Genomic DNA, 22737 nt, shown 5'->3' with positions numbered 1-22737 from the left:
TATACGCATATGGTTTACTCACTAAAAGACATGCGAAATACACCAAAATATTAGAAACAGCTCATTCTATTCAAACGGATCATCTTCTACGATGTCTCGGAGGATATCTATCCATTCTATGTCTGGGACAGAATAATATATTATATCTATGACCATACCGCCGGTTCAAATCATCACAATCTTCACATCGAGGCTCTTCCTCGTATCTTTCCATCATTGCCCTCCTAGGAACTGGAATTGATTGAGAATACCTTGACTCAGGCTCATAAATGTCATAAGGATCACATATATTCACGTCAGAAACCCTGTACCATTCTCCTGTTGCGGTGTCCATCTGCCAGTGGATCGGATCTTTTTCGTAACAATACCTTGAAGGTCTTGGAGCCATTCTTTGCATCCTTGGTTTGACCTCTCTTTGCATAGTTTCCACTGTATTCATCTCTTTGGCGACACTTTGTCGTTTAGGAGACGACGGAGGGCAAACTCTTCTATAAGCACCCTTATTCTCCGCATCTCCTGCTTTCAAATGAACGATTTTGGTCAGTATTGGTTCTTCGCCGCAAGAACTGTCGTCGTAGAGAACCGGTCTCCTTAGATTCTGATTCCTAGTACTGCATTTCTCGAACTCCCTCATTGTTTTTCTCACTCTCTCCCTGTTTCTGGCTACCAGTTTCTCCTCCAGCTCTCTGACTAATCTCTTATACTCGTCGTTATTTTGATAAGGAAGACCCAATCTCTCCCTGTAACTCTCTACGTCCGAACAGATGGATTCGTTGCTTGCTTCTCGAGAGGGATTCTCTTCAAACCCTTCACAAGAGTAAACCGTTTCACTTTTCCCATAAGGTTTCTTAGTAGAACACACTTGGTCGCAAGTCTGAGGTTTGAAAGTAGTTCCAACCGTTTTTTTTCTTGGTATACTACATTTCCTTTGAGAGTGAGTGTTTGCTACCCCACCTTGAAAACATTGGTTGTCACAGTAATCATCTATTTGGGGAGATTCGTTTTCTTCGGATTTTCTTAGCCGACAAACGCTGCAATCACAATGTTTTTCTGGCTTTCGTAAGTCTACCGTATAATCTTCTTTCAGTTTGCATCTAACTAAACATCTTTTATTGGACGACGAGACTGGAAAACTATCTCTCGTACTCTCAGTATCGAAATTGATCTGTGAACTGCGATCTGAACGATCTATTGCAGAGGTTTGGATGCAACAGTCAACCCCAGTTTTGAGAAGAATCTTCCTATCAGGATCCCCACTGGGACTGTGATGAGTTATTGGCAGTTTATCCTTGCATTTACAACAACGGCATTTCCTTACCGTTCTGTTTTCCAATAACCTCGAGTCACTTCCGGACATGATGAATTTCCCGGCCTTATCGAGTTTTCCTGAGTGATCTGAAGAACTTGCATTGTCATTTGAAGTAGTATATTTAAACTGTTCCATTGCGTCATTCAGTTCATGACCTGAAATGTTCTCTTCCAACTTTGTTTTATCACTGCTTTTAGTCGATTCTATGTTTGAATGAATGCTCTTCGAGGCTTTTCCTAGTTCTTCTTTTTCAGCGTTTTCCTCAGGGGATTCACTGACTCCTACAACCTCTGAACTCAGTTCTCTTTCTTCTTTCCAATTTATTTTTTCTCTCTTTTTCAGTTTGCTTCTTGGAATCCCTAGGATATTTTCTTGAACACTTATGCTCAAATCACTGCTAGCATCAGTTTCTTCGAACTCTCCTCCCTCATCTGAAGTTTCTTCTGTGCCTTCTACAGTTTCAGATATCCTCACGCTCTTCTTTGTGGTTAAACTTTCTCTAGATTTTATGCTGGAATGAGACTTCTCAATAGGTGGTTGCGTAGTATTTATATCTGTAGTCATTGAGTCTGAATGGCTCGAAACATATACGTTGAAATCGTTAAAGTAGCTAAAGGAATTCTTGATTTTTGTTCCTAAAAGAAAATCAGTTCATCAGTTAAAGGCACCAAGAGAGCCAAAGTATATTATGATCAAACAATTAGTTGAATATAAACATCGAGATTTTGTAAAAATAAGTAAAAAATTAATAGCAAAATGATTTTGTGAAAGAATTTTTTGTCGTCATTATTAATTCAGGGTTATTGGAAAATTTTTCTCTAATTAAGTGAAGGAATTCTTCAAAATAATGGAATTCATAAAGAAAATTCAATATGGAATTGACAGCTTAATATTGTCCTACTCATTAATTTCATTTGGAATATTTTGGAGCGCTTCTCTAAAATTGAAAAGCATCAAAAAAACTTCTCTTTCCTTCAAAAAGTAAAAATTTGAGCAAGGTGGTCTGCTGTTTTCAAATATTGATAATAATATTTGGAGACTTGAGATCGTAGGTTGTATTATATTAAATCAGATGAAAAATTTTAGATTAGCTGTGCTGACTCTTGTTATAGGTTCTGCAATGGAACTAAATGAGTTACGCATTATTTACGGAGAGGAAATAAGACATTTCGCCGGCAAACTGTATAAAATGACAAAATCCTGACCAAAGAAACCTAATCTAAAGAAAAAAAATTGAAACTCTTATTTTTTTTTCTTCTCGCAGATTCTCAACTAAGTAGGATCTGTAATTAATGATATTAAATTTTTTCTGTTGATATTTTTCGTGAATGTTCTCTGGTTCTGGTAATGTGATCAATATAAAATTTTCACGACGTTTGAAATTGGTATTTTATATCCAGAGTTATTACTGAAGAAACTAATTGAATTCACTCACCTGCATAGAAAGGTGAAAACGATGAATCAGATGACTCAAAAAAATGCGAATCAGATTTTGGTTGATTCCTTCGAGGACGAGATGAATCAAGCGAGTCCAAATTTTGGGATAACGTAGAGGGGGAACTACCTAAAGTACTTCTGAATGGATAGATTGGCGAAGAAATATCCTGGCTTCCTGGCGATTGCCGACAAGAAGTTCCTATATCTTCTGGATACTGCAGAAATTTCTAGAATGAATAAAATTACTGTTCGTTAAAAATGGATTTGTCATACTTCTGTATTTGATCGATGAACGTCAAAATAATGCGGAAACATAGATCAGACATTATTTTTACTTCGGTGAAAATATTTGCTTCAAGATTCAAGATAGTCAAAGAATAATTTTACTGCTTTCAAGTGAATATTATTGCTTTTTCATGATGTGTTGATGCTATCTTCTTTGTGGCACTATTAGAACGTGAGAGTTTCAGGCCTCCAGGGCCGAGTCAAGGACAATGACCAATATTCATCGCTACATATCTTATTTCACTCGAATACACAAATGTATGTTTTGGTGTACAATTGTTGCCTTTCAAGGTGAAAACGATTTTTTCATCAGCGCTGTATCGAAGGAACTTTATTCAAATAATGATTATGTAAAATGTGAACAAGAAGTAGAAAGAGTATTTAATCACATTTAATCACACTCGGGAATTAGAGGGAATGAAGAGGCCAACACACTTGCCAGAAAAGGAGAACAAACTCTTTTCATCGGCCGCAAGAAAGAGTTTCAGGAGAAGGAAAAAACTGAAAGAAAAAAATTCTGGCGGAATCTTCCTGGTTTGGATCATTCCAAAAAGTTTCTACGAAACTTTGACACTGCGAGATCCAAGAAATATCTGGATCTCAGCAAAAATATACGACACCTAATCACTGGATTCCTCACAGGGCATTGTCACCTTAGGAAAGATTTCATGTAAATGGGTCTGACAGAAAATAACGAGTGCAGATTCTTTGGGTAGGAGCAAGAAACTCCGGATGGCGTGGCATTCCCTCGCCAAAGCTAAGTATACTTTGGACAAGGAACTTGTAGAAGTAAGAAATTAGCCTTCTTGAAGCCATCCCAGATCCTGGAGTTCATTAAGACTCTGGAACTGGAAGGCGAGCTGTAGATCACGTTATGGAGAGAATAGCTCTGATGTGCTCAGAATATTAACTGAGTTTCGTTCGTTTTCTTAGACTTAATGCTTGAAATTTTCATGGAAATCTATAAAAGCATTCAAGAGTTATATGGGTTGAAATTTTTTTATGAAATGCATAAAACTTTCTGTATCTCATAGGCGAATAGACTTAAGACAATTTTCAACCCAGATTCAAACTATCCGCATTTTCCTCTACTGAAAGCATTTAATCGAACATTTAAAATCTATCAAAATGTTTTGAATTCAAGTAAATCTCACCTCTTCTCCTGAAAAAGGAATGTTCGAGCCACCTTTCAATCGCTTTTCTGTTTTATTCGTTTTGCGAGAATTTCTGAAGTGGCTCAAAGTATTTGGTCTTAATGTTTTTGAAATCAAATCAAAGCTATCAATTTGATGACGATGTGACTGTTTAGATGGTGTAATGGTTTCACTATCACTATCTTCTAGTGATTTTAGATTGAGTTTCGGCACTGTTACTTTCTCTTGCAGTTCTTTGATTTCCGAGAGGACGCTACTGGCTGAATTGACTTTCAGGATGGATTTTCTGTCTTTCGTGTGACCGGAGACATCTTGCTTCGAAGTCTTCGTTGAAATGGTGCTACGATATTTTCCAGTTCTTTTTGTCTTCGGTTTTTCATTTTCAGAAGATGAATCGGTGGAAGTGCGGGTTTTCTTTTTCTGTAGACCAATGAATTCTATGTGCCTTTCCTGCGTTATAAGGGAAGGGTTGCTAATTTTACTAGGTTTTGTAGAAGATAATTGTTCCACCTATTGGGAGGAATGGGAAAGATATCAAGAAATTCATCTCCTTTTCCTTCATACAAATATGTATTACCTTGACTATACTTGGTATTACTTTTGTTTTCACTTGAGATTCCTCGTCATTCGAAGATATTTCTGTTGACGAAGGTTTCTGGGAGGGAGGCTCTGGCTTTGAAGACATTTCAGGAGGACGTTTGGCCTCATTCTTTATATCCTCATCGCTAGACTGAAAAATATTCGCCAATACCTAATGAAATGATCTAATGATGAAAAATTCAAAAAATTTCAACGAATATAAAGAAGCTAGGTTAGGTTAGATTATAAAGGTTATCTCCCGAGGTCAGCACCTCGCTGTGGTGGGAGAGCTTGTAGTGACTGCCTTATGTAAAGTAGACATTGAAACTAAGATGCATAGAATACCTGGTGTGTCTACTTATACCTGTAAATCTTTCAGACAAAACGGGAGGTTTTTCGGATTTATACCTATTGATTTCGAGGGATCGCGGGCTTTTCAGATGGCGCATACATCGTTTACATTTGACATTTCTCTCAATTCTCGACTCTTGTGAACCAAGGGCGTAGATCTTTTTTTTCTTGGGGAGGGATAATCGAAAAAAAAAATTTTGACGACAACTTCTATTCATATCTGTAATGTTAAAAAAAGAAGTTTGATAATGAAGTTTGAACCAAATTACCCGAAATAATTTTTGTTGTTACTAATTCGGTTGTTCTTACCTTGTTCTGAAATAAGAGTTACGAAGGAAAATGAGAAATTACTTGGATAATTTTGAGAAAAAAAAGTTTCATGAATATGAGCCCACAAAGGCTTTGCTTTCAATATACAGGTTGTTTCTAGTGTGTCGTACAGTTTATCAAATATTCATTAATCTTCGCTACAGATTAGGTAAATAAATACCAAAACTTATAATTAATGCATTCATTAGAGCTTACTAGTTGGATCTTTATAATAATTTCGATTAATAATGATGAGGATTACTAGAGATTTTTCTCGAAATCTATAGCAGATACGACAAAACTATAACAAACCAAAAAGTGTAGTACTGGACCAGAGTTTTTTTTCTACATTTTTCTAAACTAACAGCCATTCACCAAAATATAGTTTTGGAGGAAGGAAGCAGGCATCCTTCCAGAAAATATATCACCCTGTAGATTTGCATTCAAAATTAGCACATAGTGAAAACTTTAAACTGGAATATCTATGGCCAATTTATATTATATATCTTGTGAAGGGAAGGTTATACGAGAAAATAACTTTAACTTCAACACATGTATCTCAAAACAAAATGTTTGGGGACTCGTGTTATAGGACTTTTTTTCTTAAAATGATCCGGAAATCTGTCATTTTCATTTGTATCTCCAATTTAGGAGCACCGTGTTATTACCCCCAGTATCCCCCTATTTCTACGCTCTTGTCGTGAACTTTGAGTATAGAACAATAATATTTTATATTCTATGGTCTGTCATTATATTCCATTCATTTGAGTAAAAATTCGATATGAACTGAATTGTAATTTATTGTGAATGTTTGCAGTGTCTAAAATCAGTATTTCCTTTTTAAACGGCACCAGGCAGATTCGGGAATTCGAAAAATTTTAAAGAGCGCCACCTTACAGCACTCTGGTGAAGCAGACCACCAAAGCGGTGGGTCTTTCAAAAAGTCTGAAACAAAATCGAATCAGTAAACACACCAGGTATTCTATGCATCTTAATTGAAACTAAAACTGACTCGAAAATGTGGCGTGGCTAATACCAGCCTACTACATTTCCCATACCTAAACAATCTCATGTTCCCCCAAAAAATTCCTCAAAAAATGCTCATATCTCTACTCCTCCAAGCGACAGGTTCTAGCAGAACGAGCAACAAGAGAGGAGAAGCAAAGCAGCCAGCTAGCCGGCCGGCTGGGTCCACCAAAAAGGAGATAGGCTCGCAGAACCGACCAGACAGAGGCCATAAATGTAGGTGCAAATCATTGATAGGTCTAACAGAACGAGGCACAAGAGGCTGAGAAGGAAGCGAGAAGATCCCAACATTTGGCTGTGAGTACGTGGTAAAGGGTGTTTTTTTTAGAGCTATAGAACTTTAAATTGCAATAAAACAACGATGGCTCATTCGATTGACATGAATTTTATTTATCCGCAAGGTAATCTTGTGGCATTACATTTTGAATATGATTTCTGGTATATGACCGCCACGGCTGGCTCGGATGTAGTCCAATCTGAACGTCCAATTTTCGATGACTTTTTCCAACATTTGTGGCCGTATATCGGCAATAACACGGCGAATGTTGTCTTCCAAATGGTCAAGGGTTTGTGGCTTATCCGCATAGACCAATGACTTTCCATAGCCCCACAGAAAGTAGTCTAGCGGTGTTAAATCACAAGATCTTGGAGGCCAATTCACAGGTCCAAAACGTGAAATTAGGCGGTCACCAAACGTGTCTTTCAATAAATCGATTGTGGCACGAGCTGTGTGACATGTTGCGCCGTCTTGTTGGAACCACAGCTCCTAGACATCATAGTTGTTCAATTCAGGAATGAAAAAGTTAGTAATCATGGCTCTATACCGATCACCATTAACTGTAACGTTCTGGCCTTCATCGTTTTTGAAGAAGTACAGACCAATGATTCCACCAGCCCATAAAGCGCACCAAACAGTCAGTTTTTCTGGATGTAACGGTGTTTCGACATACACTTAAGGATTAGCTTCACTCCAAATGCGGCAGTTTTGTTTGTTGACGTAGCCATTCAACCAGAAGTCCGCTTCATCGATAAACAAAATTCGCTTATGAAAATCGGGATACGTATTCCGCACAGAACAATTATGTTTGAAATAAAATTGCACTATTTGCAAGCGTTTTTCAGGCGTAAGTCTATTCATTATGAATTGCCAAACCAAATCGAGAATAAATCACTTGACAGCTGATAAATCGGTCCCTATCTTGAACAGTTATGCTAACTTAAAGTTATATACCTCGAAAAAAAACACCTATTAGAATAGGTGCTACTTATATTTCCACTGGCTCCAGTTTAGGACCTGGAGTGTAATTTTAGGTACACTATTCGAGAAGTAACTATGACTTCAATACCCTCGATAATTTAGGAAACGAGGATAACAAAAAAGTATGTTAGCTCTCTGCTCAACACCACTGCTCAAGGTCAAAATCGCTAATTTCTTTCGAAAAGCTGCCCTCTAGGGTAAATCCTATGCTGTGACGACTTAGGATTTGCTTTAGTCGTGCTAGTTCGCAAAGGTTGCAAGACCCTTGGGTCGAGACCAGGGTCAAGAGGCGTCTTCTTGTGGAAGATCAAGTTCGAAGAGAGGAGACCTATCGACCAAGTCCCTGCGGGGAACTACCTCAGGCTTAAGTTCCGTAATCAGAGCTATTAGAGAAACGAGGGAGCTCATAGGTGGATAGTTGCCTCTCGCTTTTTAGGCTACCTACTGGATGGCTCTACCATCAGAAACGAATTGCTTCTGCCCTATCCCACACTTCTTAGGGCAAGACAGCGTCCCACAAAGACGGGCATTCCGCTTTGGCGTTCTTGGAATCTTTTTCCACGGGTTCGACGAAGGTGTAATGGAAGTTTTTAGCGAATATGCCCTTAAGGTGAGCCTCACACTACCCAACAGGAGCTTCATACTTGTCGAGGTTTATTGGGTGTCCATAAGGTGGATTTCCCTCCATTAAAAAAAAAACAAGCTTAGAAAGATTGATTGATTTGTGTAATATTGTAGTAACAAATCCTAGATTAAAAGTGATACAACACAGGACTCTCGGTTTCGTATTCAGAAACTCCAAATACTTGTTCGAGTCTCGAACCCTTTTTCTCCTTTTTACGGCGCTTGTGAGGTCAAAGCTAGAGTATGGATGTGTAGTGTGGAGTCCTGGTTATAAAGTTCACATTGATAGTTTGGAGAAAATACAGAGGCGATTTTTGAAGTGCGTTTGTTTCAAAATTGATGGCATGTATCCAAATCTTGGCATACCACAGGAATATTTATTTAATAGTGTAACGTTTTTCAGTTAATTAAATCGGTACTTCTGGCTAACACTAATTTATTTCAGGTACACAACTATGAATAACTATTTACAGATGATTTATTTCAACTATTACACTAATTTATTTTCACTACTACATTAATTTATTTCTACAACTTATATCTAATTGAGTGTACGGCACTGACCGCCGATTCCGTCGCACTACTCTGCTCTGCGGCTTCGATTGGTTATATACCTCTCGCATCTCTCTCTAGAAGCGTCTTGATCTTTCTATCGAGCTCTCGGTGTGTCCGGTACCTTCTAGAAAGAGGCAGTGGTGTAGGGCTTGCGAATTCGTTACAATAGATTTCATGTGAACTCTTCAGAAGTGCGCCGGGTTTACTTGAGAATTCTTTTCCTACATAATATTATAAGTTCTCAAATTGATTGCCCTTACTTGCTAGCCTCATTGGATTGGCACGTTCCAAGGCTGCCTGTTCGAAATGTAACCACGTTCTACCTTCCTTTTCCGCGTACTAACGTACTTCGATTTTCGCCTCTGTTCAGAATGTTTCAAGATTTTTGCAATGTTCAGAATATCTTAGACATTTTTTGCTGTACTCATTTTGATATAAAAAGGGCTGTTTCAGAGTCGCAATTTCTATAAGAAGCTATCTGTATATATACTATTTTGTATTGTTTATTGTAGTTTTGTATTTTTCCCCATTCTGTAATTGGCTTAGGCTGTAGATGGGTGTAGTAATTAAATAAATAAATAAATTAATACAAACTTACGGTTTCCTGAGTGGAAGTGACAGAGGACGCAGGTTTTCCAATCAATTTCTTCACGTCATTCTATAATAATAATAATTTAAATAAGTTAATACGAAAAATTCACTGTGCCACTCTGCTCTTCTCAAACAGAATAGAACTGAACTATTGTGTTGTCAAACATATTTCATCAGATGTATTTCGATGAAGAGAATGAGATGAACTTACTTCTGAAAGTTCAGAATCACTCAAAAATTTCTCGTTACCAATATTATCATCGGGACTGGTTATTGTTTCTTTTGGAGACTCAATCGAAGATGGAATCTGTTTCACAGGTCTCTGCACATGACTACGTGCGGTAAAACTTGAATCCTCAAAAATGGTACTTTTCATTTCAGTTTCCTGAGATATGAAAAGGTAATCGATTGTTTTTTACAATTTTTTAAAATTCTGGAAATTTTTTTCTTCAGTGCAATGGTAGAACGGTACCACTCATAAAAAATATATTTCCTGGGAATAATTTTATTTATAAAATAATATTACCTCATCTGTGGAGAACTGAATTAAGGCCTCATCCTCTGTCTGCTCCTGAATGGGCTGCAGTTCTCTTGCAGAGTTTGAGCGAGCACTACTGATTGAAGATAATCTCTGCTGCAACGCAAGAATAATGTTGTTTTCTTTCAAAGTATTAAAAGATAGATGAATATAAGATAATTTTGCCCCTAAAAATATTCAAATAATATCAAAAATTTTCTAATAAACCTTCAAAACACCATTTTGTCGTAGGTACTCAAACTTGAAACAATATAAATATTTTTTAATTATTCCGTAATAATTTCGTTTGAAATATGAGTGAAAATCAAAATTTTTCAACTTTGGTTATCATATTAACAACTTACTTTCAATTCATCTAGAAGGATCTGCGATGCAGGATCTCGCATGGAATCTAAATTTAGGCACATACAACTTTTATTTTCTTGGCTTCTCTTGGTGGTATTCTTATCTTCCTTGATAATAGAAGCAATAGAAGATGTTTCTGTTGTATCCTCTAAAATAGGCTTTCTATCCTGAAAAAATATGGAAAAAAAATTTTCGAGGAGCTCCCTCTAATAGAAATCTACCTAGTTTTCTTATATTGATGTCAGGTTTATTTTAGTTGTTTTTTTTTCGCTACGACCCAGTTTATAGATTTCTGAGTCCTGTTGATTGTTCAGAGGTTTGATTGGTTTGAATAAGTTCCACAGTTGACAACAATCCTTTGGATTGATGTAATGCTTCAAACCAACGAGTACAGTGAACTTGGAACTGGTACAAAAAATGTGTACTGTTAGTTCGCTGTACACTGTACAGGGTGGGCAAATTTCGATGTTTTAGCACAACTTTTAAACCAGAGGAGATAGACAAAATCTGATACCCTATTCTCGGTCTCTTTTTCTGAGAAACTAACAAGGGTAGTATTCATTTTTGGCCACCTTCTTTTGTTTTCGAGTTATCAGCGAAAATTGGAAAAATGGCGATATCGAAAAATATTTATATCCCCGCTAATACTGATGATAGAGCTCTGAAATTAAAACATTATACAGGCACTTTTTCATGTAGAATCCAGTGGCGTGCTTGTCTTTTCAAAAGGGTCTTTAATTACGAAGCTGTGACCCAAAGTTATGTTTTTTCAAATGGAAACACTAGATTTCTGTGACATTTTTGAAAGCTTAATTTTTCTTGATTTCAAAATAGTTATTTATAATACAAGTGCAGAAGGCATTGATATTCTTCCACGAGTTCAAAATTCAAAAACGAGCCACGAAGTGGCGAGTTTTGGAATGAACGAGTGGTAGAATGAGCCTTCTGTACGAGTATTATACATTATTTTCTCTAATTCATTGCATTTTCATTGAAATTAATGAAATATTTCCATAAATATATTTTAGTGATTTTTGCATTGAAAAATGTTGGTTGGCAGAACTGATTTCTTTAAGGCAAATTGATGAATTGACAGATAAAGCCGTGGCGGAAAGTTCGGAGTGCCAACATAGAATAATGAAATATAACCATGAAAACTGTGCGTTTCTGATATATTCTCGCACGATTTTGTTCTACAAGATGTGGAAGAATGAACGGAATAACCACAGAATTAGAGAAATATATAACATAGTATGGTTTGTATTTATATAAATAATAGAAAATGGTCAAACACCTTTTTTTATCTGAGTCCCAATATTTCTATAATTTCAACTGTTGATGAGCACAGAAAAATTGAGCATTCTATAAAAAGAGCAGTGTCCTTTCATCAATCTGATTATTTCTATGGTTTTCACTCATTTCTAAAAAATTCTAATCTAGATATATTTCATAAAAATAGTTTCGAAAATATAATTTAACTCGAATTTCCTAGGTTGCTTGAACACAGTTTCAAATATTCATCTATTGAATTCTGTGCGAAATATCGAGAAGATGTGTTGACTGTGCATTGTGCAATTGTTGTCAAAAATGAATAATACGCTTGTTAGTTTCTCAGAAAAAGAGACCGAGAATAGGGTATCAGATTTTGTCTATCTCCTCTGGTTCAAAAGTTGTAGTGCTAAAACATCGAAATTTGCCCACCCTGTACAGCGTGTCCCAAATTCGATGCTCACTGAGATTATCTCGAGAATTACAAGAGAAAAAACTGTACAGACTGAATTTCGTGAAGTTAGCTCCAGTAACCAATGAGTTATACAGAAAAACTCGATTTTAGTTTTTTCTAGATACCTCGGGAACCATTGGAGATATTTTTGATTTGTTAACACCAACAGACTTATCCTTAAATCACGCAACTTTTTTGTAATTCAAACCACCCCGTATCTCTAACGGTTTTCGATATTCCTGTAGTGTCCCTCTAAATAGTTTTAACCCTGTATAATTTAAACAGTACCAATTTACAGAGATTTACCAATGTTTCTAACGAACTCGACTCTATTGGAAATTGAGTTTCCTCATCCTTGTCCTCGAATCCATACGGTTTGAAGCTGTACAACTCCATTTCATCGTCGAAATATTGCATGCTGACGTAATCCGGAGAGCTTTGCTTCTCTAGATCCCTGGAGCTTTCTTTCTTGTAAACGCTAATTGTTGAAGGGACTTTCTTGGATTCCTGGTAACTGTATGAATAGTCGTCTGTTGAGCCCTCATCACCTTCTGTGGTAGGTTCATCGGTTGTCATTCCAGAATCAAACTCTTCGGTTTCAACTTCCGGTTTCGATGGAATTGTGTATTCTTCATCGGAAGAATCCCTGTTTGGGAAACAACTCGTTTAAATTGTTGTATGATAATAAATGGCTGACAACATCCACTCAATCATTCGAGGGTACTTATACATTCAATTTAAAAATAATATTTAAACAGAATTTTTGAAAAACTATCCCATCTTGATTTATTGTATAAGAGCAACCACAATATTTTGATTCCACGTCTTACTGATATCTTCCGCTTATTTTCAATTATATATAGCACAATACTTTCAGCTCTAATAATAATAATAATTACACCTTCACAACTGCACAAGGAGCAATTGTCATACAACCACCAGACAATCCAAGAAAAACTGCAAAGATGGAGAGAAAAGCCCCTACATGGACGACATTTCAACGAGGTGAACCAGGATCATGTCGACATTGAACCGTCGAACTATTGGCTCACATCAGGTGCGATGTATCCAGAAACGGAAGGATTTCTTTTAGCCATTCAAGATCAAGTGATCTCAACTAGAAATTACTGCAAGCATATCATAAAGGATCGAACTATTTATTACTGACGATCGATGCCGTTATTGGTGTCCAACGAATGAGACAATCCAACATATCACGGGAGGATGTCAAATGTTTGCAGGAAAATAATATAATGAGAGACACGATGCAGTAGGAAATATACTACACCAAGAAATGTCAACTAAATTAACACTAATTCATTCTGAAAAAGTGCCATACTACAAGTACCGACCAAAAACCATCCTGGAAAACGAACGCTATAAACTGTACTGAGATCGTACAGTTTTGACTGATAAAACAGTCCCTCACAACAGGCCAGATATATTGCTAGTTGATAAACATCAAAAGGCAACTATACTCATCGACGTAGCAATACCTAATAACAACAACATGCGTCAAAAAGAGGTCGAAAAATTTTCAAAATATAGGGAACTCGAATTTCAGATAAAGCGCCAGTGCGGAATAATATCAACGAGAAATATTCTAATTATCATCTCAACAACAGGAATAGTACCCAAAAATCTCAAGAGAAATATCAAGCAACTAGGACTTAGTGAGTATATATGTAATATAATGCAAAAAGCTGTTCTTTCAGGTACTGCAAGGACGGTGAGAAAATTCCTAGGAAGCGAAGGACAGGTCCAAGGATCGCGTGTGAGAGGACCAGAAGTTCGACGAGAACCAGGGGGACCACAAGGACCAGACACGACCGAGCTCTACCCTTCTGATATTTTAAATATCTGGGATTGAGGAGAAATCCTACGCGTATAGGCAAAAGTCGAATAATAATAATACACATCTAAATTGACTTGGATCTAAAATCATTTAAAATTGACTTGGATGGTAAACAAACTGTTAATTTATTTATAGCATAATAGGATGCATTCAACTTTTTACTCAATACATCAATGTGTTCACACCATCTCAAAGTACTGTCGAGATGAACACCCAAAAACTTAACTTTTTCCGAAGAAGAAATTTCCACGTCTCCCAACTGGAGGGTCAATGGAACAGTGTCCCTGATTCCGAAAGAAATAGTCTTAGTTTTTTCCACATTGACAATGAGCACATTAGCACTACACCAGTCCATGAAGCTTCCTATCAGAAAGACATATGAAAAAACGTAGGCAACCCAAACTACACATTTCCATTAAGACGTGTTGCTCACCTTTAAAGAAAATTCTGAAACGCTACACGATTTCTCTACGAATTTATCATAATATCTGTATATTTCTAATTTTGAGCCATTTGATTCGCTAAAAAAGAACTTGTGTCAATTTCGTGAATGTCCACCCGGCCGGCCGTGAAGACGATAGCTCTCGAGCGAAAAACGGGAAAAACTCGAAATTTTCAGGGTATACTAGTATCTCAAATTTTGTGCTAATGACGGTTATGTTCGGATAATGTGACCTAGGGTTCCGTAGATATGGTTCTCCGAAATTTTGTGTTCCTGTTTTTTTATATCTCATTTAGGTGAAATCTGCATTAAGATGTTAAGAGTGCACGCTACCTTTCTCACCAAGTTCTTCAGTGCATATTCATTTTGATTCTGTGCTGATCGTTTCTTTTGATTTTTGGAAGACTTTTTCGTATTTGTGTTTCCATTTTGAAATAGTTGATTTTTCTATACAATAATTTTCATGAATAAAAGTTCCTTCTTAGTTCATTATTTTTTTCAATTTATGTGCATACTAAACAATGAAACTGCCTCATATCAAGTAGCTTTGATAAATTTATTTAATTTTTAAAGCACTTGATAAACAAATGCTTGACTTGACTTGACATTGAAAAACTGCTACTTCACTTGAACTTTACTTGATTTCAACCCAAGTCAAGTAGCTTGAATATCAAATTAAGCAGTGAATCTCTACTTCTCAAGTTCGATCATCAGGGTTGCCGATTCCCGAAATAAAAAGGAATGCCACGTACCCTTTCCAGTTTTCAACCACATAGAACTATGAGAACGTGATATATGGAAATCTCAAAATTTCGCCTTTGCGCATGCTCAATACGTACCCTTTATCTGAAGAATATTAATATTGTTTGGGATCCTCAGCAGCAAAACTGATAATCCTTACCAAATTCCATTTAAATTGGATAAGAATTGTAGTTAAGTTACAAGGATATACGTACACACAGACCGACAAGCAAACACGAAACCAAAGTTGTTCAGGATGGTCTGAAACGCCTTCAGCGAGCAGAAATGTTGAAAACGGAGATCTAAATTTTGTCATCCCAAAAGTGATTGCAATGCTTCCTCTACCATTGGTAGATTCGGAACTAATAAAGTAAAAGAAAAACCAAAGAGTCAATTCCTGTGCTCACCTTTCCTCGCTAAAATCGGATAAATCACCATATTCAATAGGGGACTGGCAAACTGTGCACATGTTCTCCAAATCTTCGAAACACTGTCTGCAGTACATTGCAGTACATCCAGGTCTCTGACATCGAATTGGTTTCTCCTTATCTGACTCTCTGAAAACATCACCGCATAGCAAACAGGCTTGTTGTGAGTCAGATCCGAGGAAAAATAGTAAAAATTTGTTACTGCAAGATTATTTCCAATCAGTCAGCATAAATAGTCCATTTAAATTTCAACTCACTTCGTTTTTGATCTTAAATATTCCAGACATGTAACTTTAGTTATATTTTTACCACCAAGTAATTTTCGTCTTAGTTGTCTTCTAGCGAACTTCAAGAATGACGATCTAGATCTCAAGATGTGGTTGTACAACCAAACAGCCCTTTCCTTTGCTCTCCTGGGGTAGTAGTAACACAGAATCCAATTTCTCCAACGTAAACCATAGGGCTCGAATATGGTTAGGAGGAGACACATAAAGAGAATTGAGGCTGCAGAAGAGGTAATGGAACTTAATTTATTCTGCTGGATCATATCGGATTGTATTACAATTTCATATATTTTTTTATTATTTGAAGAAGCCTTACCTATTTGAACGTATCTGTCCAAATCAGGAGGAATTGGAATTGGTAAGCATGGAACCGTATCTATTTCTAAATTTATTCCAAGAGGCTGGAAGGATTTGACAACTGCCTTTAGAAGATCTGCGAGCAATCCTTCGCCAGCTATGTTAACTGTAGGTATGTTTGGTGCTTTGAACAAATATAATTAATTATTTACTGTTCGCTAAAATTTTTAGGACATTGAATCATTCGTTCGGAATGTCTAGGAAAAATATTTTTATTAGGTCCTGATATGGCCAAAATACAAAAGAAATAGGGAATGTTCTTAAATTCAAGGAACAAAGGAAGATTTCTTGTTTTCCAGATACAGGGTGTTTTTTGTAGTTCTACTTTTTAGGATGATTGTAACGCTACAGATTGGAAAAATGAATACCAAAACTTATAATTGATTTAGTCATCTCAGCCTATTAACTGGATCTTTAAATAATTTGAATTTTTCTAAGGACTACTAGAGAAGTGTTTTTTTCTCGAAATCGGTAGCAGATACGACAAAACTGGAAGAAAACAAAAATGTACGTCTTGTCCAGAGGTTCTTTACATATTTTTCTAAATTACCAGTGGTCCACCAAAAAATAATTCTGGAGAAAAAAGCGGGCATTGATCCAGAAAAAATAACACCCTGAAAATTTGCATTCAAAATTAGCATAACACATGCTATTAAAAAATAAAATTTCACACGAAATTATAGTTCTTAAATCGAATTAAATAAAAAATTAGGCATTCCGAATGAATGATTTCAACAGCTTCAACAAAAACGTACGGAATATGTTATTATTATACATAAGCTATTAACTCCAAATAACGTACTCAAAAACGAGTTACTCCTGATTGTTTTAGAATTTTTCAATGAGATATGGATCACAAATTAAAAAAAGGAAAACCGATTATGCCAATAAAATATGGCTTGAATAACTTATGTAAAGCTAAATGCTATTTATCTTCAAAAAGGCTCACAGGAATGGTATCAAGAAACCTAAACAATATAGACATGAGTCAACGTTAGGGATGGATGCCAAATTCTTGAAAAATCAGAAGTTCTCCAAAAAACATAATTTAAGCACCAAACAACAGTTGAAACGTGCTGCTGCACGCAAAGCTGCGAGAGAAGCTAAAACCACTAAATAAGTTTGATTTGTTATGAAACATAAAAAAAAAATCAATTTATTTTAGCATGGGCGCATTCGCCAATTTGTTCATGAACACAAAATTAAAACATTCATTTCTCAGAAACTTAAAACTGCATAAAATTGAGAATAAAGTAATCTTCGATGCCTACTGAATACAATAGTTTGTACCACAAGCTAAAAATCATTCTTGATTTACCCGTTGAATTCAAAAAACTTTTACATATACCTTTTTTTATGCAAAATAAAACATCTCATATTTGAAACATTATCAAAAACTGACTAATAATGAATAATTGATTAAAGAAATAAAAAAAAAGTTAAGATGTTTCATAAAAAAAACGCGCCTCATAAACAAAAACGCATAATAGATTTTTTGTCACAAATTGAACAAGGATTTCAAAAACAGTACGAAGCATTTACGATTAAAAATTATATAGCAAACTGTCATAATTCGTCGTCGGTTTGTTACATATCCGTTTTATAAGATTATTGTGAATATTAAAAAAATACCTTGTACTTTAGACTGGAATTTTCCATATTTTCTAATGAGGTTCATTATCCAGAATAAAGAATAATCAATTGCCATATGCGTTCCAATTTTCAAGGCAGTAGACATCAAAAATCCCAATCCTTCTGAAAGTTCCTTTCTTTCTTTTGGAAGCAATCGGACTGATTGAATCTGTCAGGACGAAAAATAACATATTCTATTTGCTTGGTTTGCAGTTCAGTTTCAACATATTTCAAGTTTGTAGTCCAATTTCAATAAATACGATATGAATGTGAGTTAATCAATATTTGGGTATCTTATGGCTAAGTAAGGGAACACGTAAATGAGTTTCGATGAAATATTAAAATTAGAAATTAATTACACATCATTATACTAATTTAATAATTTGCTGTTCAATAACTTGTCTTCATTCATAAAACCATGATCAAATTGAACGAATTGTGCTACTCATTGAAGAAAAAACTTACAGTTATGAATTTTTTTCGTTCCCTGTGATTTAACGGAAAAATTGTTTCCTTATCCATTGCAGCCCTTCTTAAATCGATATCTACCAAATTCTTGGTTAAGAACTTATTATCAAACCTCTCCTTTGTTAGAAACTGATGTCTATAATATAATACTCTGAAATAATATATTACTCATATATAATTTATGTTCACTTTTTTATTATCTTTTTTTTATCAATTCAATCAATTATATATAGAGAGATACATTAGAGAACGTTGAGCCTCATTAAAGTACATGAAACCATTTTCTTCATACAATTTTCAGTTACACTGCATGAATAATTTTTAAGGTTACATACGATTCCTTGGGGTAAATTAAAAATTATATTGAAATTATTGAATAATTCACAACTAGAAAAAAGCCTTTTGAAATGTTTGAATTTTGACCATAGTGATTTAGTATTGGTTCAAATAGGTTACAGACCTTGAAATCAGGAAAATGAAGAATAAACTAGCTGCACAGTTGAAGAATTCAAAAACAGATACAATTCCTCTGGTTTTCATTTTGACTTCTTCTACAATGCTTCTTGCTATATCCCTCATACTTTTGGACGATTTTGATTCGAAATGGTAGGAATGGGAGAATTTGATCTTCACGTAAAACATCGTTTTTACATGTCTGATGAAAATTTTTATTTCTGAAAATCAACAATTAACTGGTCATTATAATTCTGTTTTGCTACTTAATCTTTCAGTGTTTTTGTTTTAAAAGCGATAGAATTTTTCCTTCAATAAATCGGAAATACCTATCTGAACTATTTGAATTCGCAAAAATTTAGTTATAAAAAGTAATTATCTCACGTAAGAAAAATAGTATATTATGAATAAAATGAAACAAAGTTATTTCCGCAAATACATTTGTTAATTGTAACTTGTAACTGAATGAACAAATCAGCAAACGCGTAAAGGCCTATGTTGTAACACAGTGCTCTTCTTAGATCATTTTAAGAAGTAATTATATTATAACAGACAATTTAGCCATATTATATTATGCTATTATACTTAATTGCAGATATTAACCAATTTTTCTAGTAGTAATAGTTTTCTGTTTACTTACTCCTTATCACAACTCCAATAATTGAATTACTGATGAAATCTACCAATAAACAAATAAGATCAAACGGTTTGACGAGATAACAAACCGTATTCAACAGATATCCTATTGAACATGCCCAGCTGAAAAATGACCCCAGTGCTGCTTGACAATCTGATATTGCACTTTCGAATACTCTTGAACATCTTTGATACGGAGTGCCCAATTCTTTGTTGCAAAGATTTAATATAGCTCCCAGGAACTCGAAAACTGATTTTATGACACCAACTGAAATGAAAATGAACATTATTTTCATTATGTTCAGTTTATTATTTTGTTTCATTGCTCAGTTAGCAATGTCATTATTATGATCTTAAACATAATTCAAGTATTTTATGGATTTGGTCATAGTAACAACAATCAACATTTTTCATTCCAATTAATATGAAATTCCTAATTATGAAAGAATTGGGAATCATTATTTATTTCACAAAGACGAAAAATAACACTTCTATTCAACATAATATGGAAAATTCCTACGATTTTGTATTCGAAACTAGTTACTGTTAAACGCCAAATATTTTCAGCGGAACACATGTTTGTAATCTCAATTAGTTTTACGAAGCTATACTGAAAATTTGCATGCCCTACCACCCTTTGTATCTTGTGGTGTGATAGGTAATCAATCTTCAATCATATGCAGCGTCATGTGTATGTGAAATTCATATAAATGGGACTTTTTTTCTAAATGATTCCGTGGGCGTTAAGACATGTATTTTCTAATCAGTTCAAAAGTATTCATTTCGCCTTCTTTAAAAATTGTGAAAACTTGCTTTCCATGGGTCTTTGTTTCTGGTACATTTATCAAAAGAACTGAGTTTATTTTCTACGTGAGTCTTCTTTGGCTGATATCTATTCGACCCTTGCTTCAAATATTCATACTTATGATAGTTATCGAAGTTAATATTTCTCTTTACTATCGAAGACTTTCCTACCATTGACACACAGTTTCTATCATCCACTCCACAAAATTTTGATACTCTTTGTCATAGCAGATTCTCGACCTTTTTGACAATTAGTTTTCTACTACTTTTTTGCTTCTTTGAGATTTTTTTCGGAATTTTTTCCATTCCATTTTATTCCATTTTTCAATGTTCTCATTTGGAGTTTGACAATATACGTTCACTATGATAAAATTAAATTGAATTAAATTAATAAAGCTTCGAATATTAAACGTTCAGTTTAGTATTTTTTGAATATTTAATGTAGAATTATTTGAGGCTTTCGACTATTTGCCTTATTGCAAAATTAACATATCAGAGACCATACGCGACTCAAAATTCGAAAAAATTGCAGACATAGGTAGTGATGAAATCATAAAGCGATTTTCTCGGAGAACGGGTCATCAAAAATAATAATATGATTTTCAAAAAAAAATACTCACTGATAGCCATTATAACTCTTTTTATTTTCACAAGTATTTCTTTAATTTTTTTGATAACTTCTTTAACTGCTTTCACCACTGCTTTGAGAGCATCTTTGATAGCTACAAAAGGCTTCTTTATCACGTCTAGAATTTGCTTTACAGCCGATTTTAATTGTTCCTGCAAAATGGATGATTTTATTTAAGAGGGAAGGTGAGTTTATATAAAATAAGTTTAAAATAAGTTTGAGGATAAACCATAACAATCGATATGCTTCAATTTTACTAGGTTTCAATCTGCACAATTCATTTGGAAGCATTCATAGAAAAAATATTCAAATTCGATGAACCCAAATCTCACAATATGACCGAATAACTTCATTCGAAAACAGTATTATGTTTATAAGTGAGATTTTTGAGCACGCTCACCATCGTACTATCAGAAAACCTCATCTAGATTAACTAACCGACAACAAAAACTTAATAATCGGTTACATCTCATATATACCTTTTTTTATACGATTCTCAGGTCTTCAAGACGCACGATTAAATGAGCGCTCAAAAGCTGCCAAGTCAATATTTTTTACTTATTTCTAATTTATACAACGTGAATTATAATAACGTGAATAACTCTAGTAGACTCACCTGGCCACAAGCCAAGGACTCACTCATGATGCCCAGATTGTTCAAAGTATTTTTTGCAGGTCCTAACATAGTGAGAATGAGGGCGTATGCTATGAGTGCTTGTCTTCCTCTTTTCGAGAAGAACTGTGGTAATGTCAAGAAAACTATACATCTAAGAAAACAGAGCATTAATAATAATTGGTTGAACAAATATGATTTTTAATCCAATTTAAAGGAGTTGAACGCAAATTGAAATTTTTGTGGAGATGATTTTGGTTCAGGTTTGAGTCCAGGGGGAATCATTCCTCCAGAGTATGACCGATACCCCCGAAGAAAAAGACAATCTCTTAAAATGAAAACGAATATTTGACTCCTCCCTATAGATACTGAAATTCCCCCCAGAAGAAAAATTTTCTGGATTGAACACGGTTTGGTTATTTCCTTTTTGAGTTGAATAATACAGAATCCATTGAGAACTTGAAATATTTTATGGTCTACATACCTTATATTCTGACTGAATGCCAAGCCAATTGTTAAGATACATCCAAGGAAGCAACAAATCAAAGTTGCTACAGAAAGTCTGACATTCAGTTGTACAGCAAGAAAAAAGAACAGTAAATAGGTTAACACATAGCCACCAACGAATCCTAATATACTCTTCAAAATATAATTCTCTAAACTTCCATATTTCCTTAATCTATAGAAGAATCTATCAACTACCGTATTTTTTAAGAAATTTGAATTAATGAGGCAATTGTTGAGTCTTCTTTTACAGTTTATCCATAAATGGCTGAGTCTCAATCTCCATCCATATTTTGGCTTCTCTTTCCTGGAAATGGCAGTAGCTGCTTCTTTTTCTGCTATAAGCTTTTGGGTGATGCGATTGAGTTTCGATGCGTATAATACCAATCGAAAAAATGCCATTTAGGCAGTGAATGTTGACACTGGAAACTGAATGGAAATAATGTCAACCTGAGGTTACTAAGGATATTAAGATATTGCCAACTTACATTACGACACAGAATATAAATCTGTTCAGTATACAGAAGCAACATTCTGACTTTCCCATTTTTTTTGTTCCAAAATTTTTGTGGTTTACCTGTCATCCTGAATGTTAAGTAAGATGCATAGAATACCTGGTGTGTTTACTGATTCGATTTTGTTTCAGACTTTTCGAGAGACCCACCTGTTGCTTTGGTGGTGTGCTTCACCAGAGTGCTGTAAGGTGGCGCTCTTTAAAATTTTTCGAATTCCCGCATCTGCCTGGTGCCGTTTAAAAAGGAAATACTGATTATAGACACTGCAAACATTCACAATAAATTACAATTCA

At 35.1% G+C, this 22737-nt stretch overlaps 1 protein-coding gene across 7 annotated transcripts; it reads right to left on the bottom strand.

The window, feature by feature from the left end:
• Window positions 1–22517, bottom strand: LOC123677756. 7 transcript variants are annotated; one of them, XM_045614459.1, is made up of 20 exons: window positions 22418–22517; window positions 21910–22358; window positions 21429–21579; window positions 20805–20964; window positions 19385–19648; window positions 18752–18965; window positions 18289–18442; window positions 17824–17992; window positions 16151–16315; window positions 15808–16054; window positions 15530–15751; window positions 12391–12730; window positions 10361–10528; window positions 10005–10112; window positions 9690–9863; window positions 9486–9545; window positions 4763–4915; window positions 4186–4695; window positions 2745–2973; window positions 1–1944 (listed from the first exon to the last, which is right to left on the bottom strand). In XM_045614459.1, exons 2-20 carry the CDS (start codon window positions 22329–22331, stop codon window positions 80–82), a joined length of 5775 nt encoding a protein of 1924 aa, XP_045470415.1. In that variant the 5' UTR covers window positions 22332–22358; window positions 22418–22517; the 3' UTR covers window positions 1–79. The 7 variants fall into 7 exon arrangements, with proteins under 7 accessions (XP_045470415.1, XP_045470408.1, XP_045470423.1 ...); XM_045614452.1 differs by lacking the exon at window positions 22418–22517 and having other exon boundaries at window positions 21910–22405; XM_045614467.1 differs by lacking the exon at window positions 22418–22517 and having other exon boundaries at window positions 10005–10109; window positions 21910–22405.
• Between the last annotated feature and the right edge of the window lie 220 nt (window positions 22518–22737).

The sequence above is a fragment of the Harmonia axyridis genome, chromosome 1 (assembly GCF_914767665.1).
Source record: "Harmonia axyridis chromosome 1, icHarAxyr1.1, whole genome shotgun sequence".
Lineage (NCBI taxonomy): Eukaryota > Metazoa > Arthropoda > Insecta > Coleoptera > Coccinellidae > Harmonia > Harmonia axyridis.
Note: the sequence above shows the minus strand (reverse complement) of the source record. Positions and strands in the feature narration are given on the sequence as shown.